This window comes from Ranitomeya imitator, chromosome 1, assembly GCF_032444005.1.
Source record: "Ranitomeya imitator isolate aRanImi1 chromosome 1, aRanImi1.pri, whole genome shotgun sequence".
NCBI classification, from domain to species: Eukaryota; Metazoa; Chordata; class Amphibia; order Anura; family Dendrobatidae; genus Ranitomeya; species Ranitomeya imitator.
The window spans coordinates 664,837,177-664,844,821 of record NC_091282.1 but is presented as its reverse complement, the minus strand read 5'-3'; the positions used below and the strand labels follow the sequence as shown (position 1 = coordinate 664,844,821).

The 7,645-nt window shown below is 51.0% G+C and overlaps 1 protein-coding gene across 1 annotated transcript in view; it reads left to right on the top strand.

Annotated features, from left to right (window-relative positions):
• Positions 1-5,070: 5,070 nt before the first annotated feature.
• VTI1B (vesicle transport through interaction with t-SNAREs 1B) overlaps positions 5,071-7,645 on the top strand; it is a 10,466-nt gene continuing 7,891 nt past the window's right edge. The window contains exons 1-2 of the mRNA XM_069729025.1: positions 5,071-5,232; positions 7,137-7,195. Coding sequence (XP_069585126.1) covers positions 5,136-5,232; positions 7,137-7,195 — 156 coding nt within the window. The 5' untranslated portion in view covers positions 5,071-5,135. The remainder of the gene's footprint in view (positions 5,233-7,136; positions 7,196-7,645) is intronic.

Sequence of the window (7,645 nt, the reverse complement as noted above, 5' to 3'; positions counted from 1 at the left end):
AGCTAACAATTGATGACCTCTGGGGGCCCCACAGGCAGAACATTCAGTTCTCCAGTCTGGATTCTGCTGGCCACAATTTTTGCACACCCATCCTTCCACCCCATTTAACCCAGGATATAAATTTGGTTTGGTTTGTCCTCCTTCAGAAGGTACAAATGGTTGAACATTCGGATCTAGGTAAGGAGGAGGAACTGAATGAGTCGTGGCACAACATTTTCCCGTACCCATACTCCATTTGGAAGTGTCTGGATCATACTTCCAATTCTCCTCTTTAGCTGTTTTTGAGACCTTTATCATACAGTGTATGATTTCTTCCCACCCATTGTCTTTGATAATTCCACCTCGTTCTTTACTCAGTCTTTCCCATTCAGTGCTAAACATAAGTGCTTCTGAAATTCCCAATTTTTCTCTTACCCTTCTGATCTGCCTTCTGACTGTCTTTCCACATCTTTCCTGTATGATATCTTTTGCTTCTACTTGTCCTAAGACGGATTTTGTCTGTTTATTTCCCATTTTTCTTTTCAATAATAGCTACACTTATCCTAGGTGACGTTTGGACAATCACCTCACTAGAGTGATGTCTCGTTGTCTTCTTTCCTAGGGAGCTAAGATATTGAAGGGCTGATCTGCTCCGTTCTTTCTAATGTGCAGAATAAACTTGATTCCTACAATGCACGCAAACAGGATCAGCAACACCAAACAGATCACCAAACTCTCCGTCTCTGTTATCATACTTGTCCCAGGCTCATGGACTCGTGTCCTGGGCTCATTCTATCAAACTCTTATCCAAAAATGAAGGAACAAGTTTCTCAAAGAGAGTCAAGCATGGGCGGAGGTCTCCCCGAAAGGACGCAACCACATGACCCAGTTAGGCTGACTTCACTAATAAGACTTGTCCTAACAATTTCGGCTTATTGTTCTACGTACTTTTATCCTTCTTTCATAACATGCCACAACCTTCACACTTGTTCACACACTGCCAGGGACAGGACTCATAAATCTATACAATATGGTAACCCGAGTTTTATAGGTATCTACTCACTACTAGACTAACCCAGCGTGACACGGCTCGTAGAGATCTTTCGGATAATACAGGGCAGATAAAAGAGAACTAATAATGTCTCTTACCTGGCCAGGTTTTTCAATTCATTTGCCGTCCATTATCCCAGATCTCCGTTGTCCGTATCCGTAGGTGAATCTCGAGTAGACACTCTCGCCTCGGGTCCCTGTTTCGGGCGCCAAGAAATGTTGAGTCCTCTTCCGTCCCTGGCTTCCTGGATTGAGGAATCCAAGTAAATGACACGCAGCACAAAGGTTGTGTGTTCATAAACAGGGGTAGCCCCGGAGCACGCCTGCCTCACTGGGCGCTGCCCCTTCTTTATATAGTAAGAAGTTAGGCATTTACAGACATGCGCACAAGCGCCCATATTTCATAATCACTTACAAAGCAAATCTATACTAGTGAAAAGTTACAATATCTGGTATGTGTGTGAAAGGCTACAATATCAAGGAGAAATGCGCGCGTGATTACTTCTATAAAAGGAAATGTCAAGTTTGCTGTGCAGAAGCAGATTTCATCTGGGAGACAAAATGGATCCTTTGGTTCAGTCTGGTCTCCACACTATCTTTGTCGCCATAAAAGGAGGGGGGCCCAGACACATTTCTAGCACAGGGGCCCCAAGCTGTCAGTGTCTGCCCCTGGGCTGTGCATCTTTAATTAAAGGTGCGCGCCGCCATCACTCTGAACCTGGCTCCTCTGGCGCCGGCACTTGGGAGCGGAGCGTGTGGTTCCATGTGTTGCTGTGCAGCCGCACGCTCCGCTCCCAAGTGCCGGCGCCAGAGGAGGGTTTTCACCTCTGAGACTCGGCCGTATGTCTCGCAGGTAAAAAGGAGCCCTAACGCCTCCTCTCTAGTCCTGCACTGCCCGCGGCTGAACTCTCTGGCTGGATTTGTATAAGGACACCACGCCTCCTAGCTGACGTAGCTTTCCAGCCAGAGACAGCAGTGTATGCTGGGCCCCGCCAGACAGTGGCGTAGGAAGGGGGTGCGGGGGGGGCGGTCCGCCCCGGGCGGCACAATGCTGGGGGCGGCCGGCGCTGCAGGAGAAGAAGATTAAAAAAAAAAGACGCCCCTTTAAATCTTCGGGCGGCGCCGTCCGCCGCCACGACCAGGGCCAGCTCCCCCCACCCCCGGGTCCCGCCCCCGCCCCCCGCTCTATACTCACCTCTCCTGGTTCCTGCGGCGCCGGCAGCTGCAGCGTCCTCTGACTCTGCGACGTCTCAGAGCAGAGGGCGCGATGACGTCACTACTGTGCGCGCCGCTCTGCCTCTCTGTCCTGAGCGTCGCAGAGCCGGAGAGACGCTGACTGCACCGGACCTGCGCTAGGAACGGGAGAGGTGAGGATTTTACTTCTTTTTTTTTTTTTTCTTTATGTCTGACTGTCTGGGGCTGGGGCAATGCTGGACACACTGGGGCAATACTGGAGACCATGGGGCAGATTGCTGGACACACTGGGGCAGTACTGGAGACCATGGGGCAGAATGCTGGACACACTGGGGCAATACAGGAGACCATGGGGCAGAATGCTGGACACACTGGGGCAGTACTGGAGACCATGGGGCAGAATGCTGGACACACTGGGGCAATACTGGAGACCATGGGGCAGAATGCTGGACACACTGGGGCAATACTGGAGACCATGGGGCAGATTGCTGGACACACCGGGGCAATACTGGAGACCATGGGGCAGAATGCTGGACACACTGGGGCAATACAGGAGACCATGGGGCAGATTGCTGGACACACTGGGGCAATACTGGAGACCATGGGGCAGATTGCTGGACACACCGGGGCAATACTGGAGACCATGGGGCAGAATGCTGGACACACTGGGGCAATACAGGAGACCATGGGGCAGATTGCTGGACACACTGGGGCAATACTGGAGACCATGGGGCAGAATGCTGGACACACTGGGGCAATACAGGAGACCATGGGGCAGATTGCTGGACACACTGGGGCAATACTGGAGACCATGGGGCAGAATGCTGGACACACTGGGGCAATACTGGAGACCATGGGGCAGAATGCTGGACACACTGGGGCAATACTGGAGACCATGGGGCAGAATGCTGGACACACTGGGGCAATACAGGAGACCATGGGGCAGATTGCTGGACACACTGGGGCAATACTGGAGACCATGGGGCAGAATGCTGGACACACTGGGGGCAGGACTTGAGGCATGGGCAGAATGTAGATACGGGGCATGATTGGAGACACGGGGCAGGATTGGATCATGGGGCAGGACGGATACGATGGAGGCTGGTGGGGCAGGATGGGGAGATCATATGGGGTAGAATGGATACTCATGAGGGCAGGATACGACAACATATGGCTGGAGCCAGGAATGAGATAAACGGGGCCAGGGTGGGGAATATTATTACCATAGGGGATAATTAAGGGATATTATTACTGCAGTGATGTATTTATTTTATTTTTTAAGTATACTGTTTTAAATGGGGGGGCGGTCCTGTTACTGTGCAGAGTGACACTATATCACCTTTTTTTCTTCATGTGGTGTAATGTAGAAGTTGTGAAAAATTAAGTAATGTGTTCTGCAAGCGGAGCTCGAGATAACTGTGTTATTTCCTGCAGAAACGAGTCCTGGCTGGAAGGAATGATGGCGGTCTGTGCTGGATGAAAGATGAAGGACTTCACCTAGAGACGTCACTGGTGAGTCAGTGTTACCTATACACTGACACTATACACTGTATACTATATAGAGGTCCTGTGTATAATGTCACCAGTGATCTCTGTATTACCTCTACACAGACACTGCATACTAAGTACAGATCTCCTGTGAATACTGGCACTTATGGTGATAGTATTGTGGTTTTTTTTTTATTACTGATCAGTATTGTAGTATTCAGTCACTATGTGGTGGTAATATGTGGTCTGGAAATGGTGCGGTGGTATTTGTCCCTTGTATGTAGTATTATTCGGTCACTATGTGGCCTGGTCATGGTGTGGTGGCATTAAGTCACAGGTGTGGCATGTGGGGGTGACACCATTAGGCCCAGTTTAAGTTCTACAAAACAGGAAAACCATTTTTGGTAACCTTTGTGTGTATTGAGCTGGGGGGGGGGAGGGGGGGCGCCAAACTCGGGATCAGCCCCGGGCGGCAAAAGCTCTAGCTACGCCTCTGCCGCCAGAAGTAGTTGCATATGTGAGGGTGGAGACGCAAGACGGTGAGCTGGGCCGGGCAATAAATTTATTTTATTTCTTGGGGGCCATTCAGACTTTTGCTATGGGGCCCCTTGATTTCTATGTACCTGATGTGTTATTGTTGCTTCAACAGCGCAGCAATCGGTGAGCTTGGGTGGATGGCTCCACCTGCTGAGCTTGGTGATTGGCTGCAGCGGTCATGTGAGCATTGCAGACAATAAGACACCAATAACAGCACCAGAGTATATATAGCATAGTTTATTGGTGACCCAAGATTTTCTGACCAGTGACAAACCCTTTAAGCAGTAGCCTGCCTCTCCAAGGGGTTAAGCCCGCCTTCTTGTTTTGTCTTTAGGCTATGTGCACACGATGCAGATTTGCTGTGGATCCGCAGCGGATGTTTCCGCACAGAGACGCTGCAGATCCGCACCGTGATGTACAGTACAATGTTAGTCAATGGGGGGGGGGGGGGGAAATCAGTGCGGAATTGCTGCGGATTTCAAAGAAGTGCATGTCACTTCTTTTGTGCGGATCCGCAGCTTTTCTGCACCTCTCCATGTTCAAAATCCTCAGTGGCAAAAACCGCAGCATTTCCACACAAAATCTGCATAAAAACTGCGGCTGCGGATTCTGCCAGGAGCTGCGGATTTTGTGCAGAAAATTCTGAACCTCTCTAACCAGTGATTACAGAGTGCACACTCCTTCAGACTAAACGCCACGACGACGACTACACTACAGGTTGGCACTGCAGCAAGCAGATGCAGCGCTTCACTCTTTGCACATGCGCAGAACAGAAAGGGAGAGAGCAGGAAGGAAGGGGAAGGGCGCCTGGTCACATGATGGGGTGATGTCACCGGCGTTCCTAGCAGTCACATGACCCTCAGTGGCCGGTTGGTGCCTGTACAGCGATGTCGTCCGAACACTTCGAGACGCTGCAGGACCTGTTCGCGGAGCGCTATGAGCAGCTGCAGCGGATGCCGGGACGGCTGGAGAGCTGCCGGGGAGGTGACTGCCGGGATACACGTGCTGCAGCTCCGCCCTTGTTGTTGTTCCTGTGCGGATGGAGCAGAGCGGAATAGATAACCGTGCTTGTTAAAGGGGGTTCTCTAATGCTACAGGAAGTCTGTCACGTCTTAAAGTGGTGCTCCAATTACTGCACCAGTGACCACTGCAGCCAGTCACTGACCTCAGCGGTGACCACCAGTGATTGGCTGCTACGGTCATGTGTTCATGGACAGGAAGTGGGCAAAGAACTGTGGGAGGAGGGTGTGGATTATCCATAACTTCTCTTTTGTGGACCATTTTCCCAAAAAAGAAAAATCCTTAGCAGTGTACAAGGTCTGAATGGGTCAGCGGAAGGAAACATCCAGCAGGTGTGTCCGGTCCATGCTGCATCCATTATATAGTCACACAGGGGACTTCACCCCCAGAAAACCCTTTCCTGCAGCAGAGTTCAGTTGTTAGTAAATGTTCCGTGCACTTCTCGCACCCATGGGGGATGGGGACAAGCGGCTTGCTGCACCGCTTGCACCCTTGGGGGGGACCAAAGGGCTATGTGCACCGCTTGCACCCATGGGGGACAAAGGGCTCGGTGTAACGCTCGCACCCATGGGGAAGGGAGACAAAGGCTCGGTGCACCCCTTGCCCTGTGTGGAAGGGGGACAAAGGGCTCTAACGCTTGCACGCATGGGGGGAAGGGGGACAAAGGCTCGGTGCACCCCTTGCCCTGTGTGGAAGGGGGACAAAGGGCTCTGTAATGCACGCACGCATGGGGGGGGGGGGGGAAAGGGGGACAAAGGGCGCAGTGCACCGCTCGCCCCTGTGTGGAAGGGGGACGAAGGGCTCTGTAATACTCGTATGCATGGGGGGGGGGGGGGGAAGAGGGACAAAGGGTTTGGTGCACCGCTTGCCCCTATGGGGAAGGGGGACAAAGGGCTCTAACACACGCATGGGGGGTAACGGGGACAGTGGGCTCTGTGTAGCGCTCGCACCCGTGGTGAAGAGGGACAAAGGCTTGGTTCACCACTCGCCCCTGAGGGGAAGGGGACAAGGGTCTCTAATGCTCGCACGCATGGGGGGGGGGGGAACAGTGGTCTCAGTGTAATGCTTGTACCCGTGGGGAAGGGGGACAAATGGCTCGGTGCACCACTCACCCACTCAGTCAGTATTCTTCACATTTCCCCTTAGGGTACTTTCACACTAGTTTTTTTTTAAATCCGTCACAATGCGTCGTTTTGCAGAAAAAACGCATCCTGCAAAAGTGCTTGCAGGATGCGTTTTTTCCCCATAGACTTCTATTAACGACGCATTTGCGACGGATTGGCACACTTCGCATCCATCTTGCGACGGATGCGTCGTGCTTCTGCGGACCGTCGGGAGAAAAAAACCCTACATGTAACGTTTTTTTCTCCCGACGGACCGCTTTTTCCGACCGCACATGCGCGGCCGGAACTCCGCCCCCACCTCCCCGCACCTTACAATGGGGCAGCGGATGCGCCGGAAAAATGCATCCGCTGCACCCATTGCGCAATGCAGCAAACGCTAGCGTCGGAATCTCTCCCCGACGCATTGCGACGGGGAGATTCCGACGCTAGTGTGAAAGAAGCCTTAGCCTGATACTTACTTGCCTAAATTGAGCTCTACCTAAATTGTAATCACCGAAACTGCAGGGACCCAGCAAGTGTGTGTGTGCGCACAGTTTCAGTGACTGGTGCTCTCATCCCTCTATACTGCCTGCTCGCTGCACACAGTAGCTTGTGGCCAAATCATACAGTTGAGGGATGAGAGCGTGCACACACACTCTGTAGAAGCACAGCGAGTGACCAAAGAGCTCAGTGTTGGGAATGCTCAGACATTTGTGGTCTAGCCCTTTTTACAGGACTATTCATATATATATTTTTTTTCTGTAGAGCAACATAAAAGTTTACTTCGAGAGTTTGACAAGAAGCATCTGGAAGCCAATGAGATGGTAAATATGGTCTTGTAGCCTGCAGTTCACTTTTCTAACTTCTCACATTAGTCATATACTTTGCTTCTGTGTTTATCACCTCTCTGCTGATTGTTGCGGGATCCAACCGCCAGGACCCCACTGATCTAATGCTGAAATGCCGAGTTAGGATGGAGCATTGATGATATTTTTTATTTTTTTTGTCTATAGGACTGCTGCTTGTAGCCAAGTGCTGTCTATTAATGAGTAATAGTAGTAAAAAAAAAATACCAAAAGAGATATGCGGTGCTGAAATATTAACAATGGGAGGAACGAGGGCTTATGCCTAGTTGCCGGGGGGGGAGGGGGAATTGGTGACCCCTCTCCCAACTAATCCAAACTAATAGTCAGAAATCTAATTTTTAGTTGATTAACAAACAAAAAACAGAGGAGGGAGAGGCAAAAACTTTTTACAAATAAATGAGTGAAAAC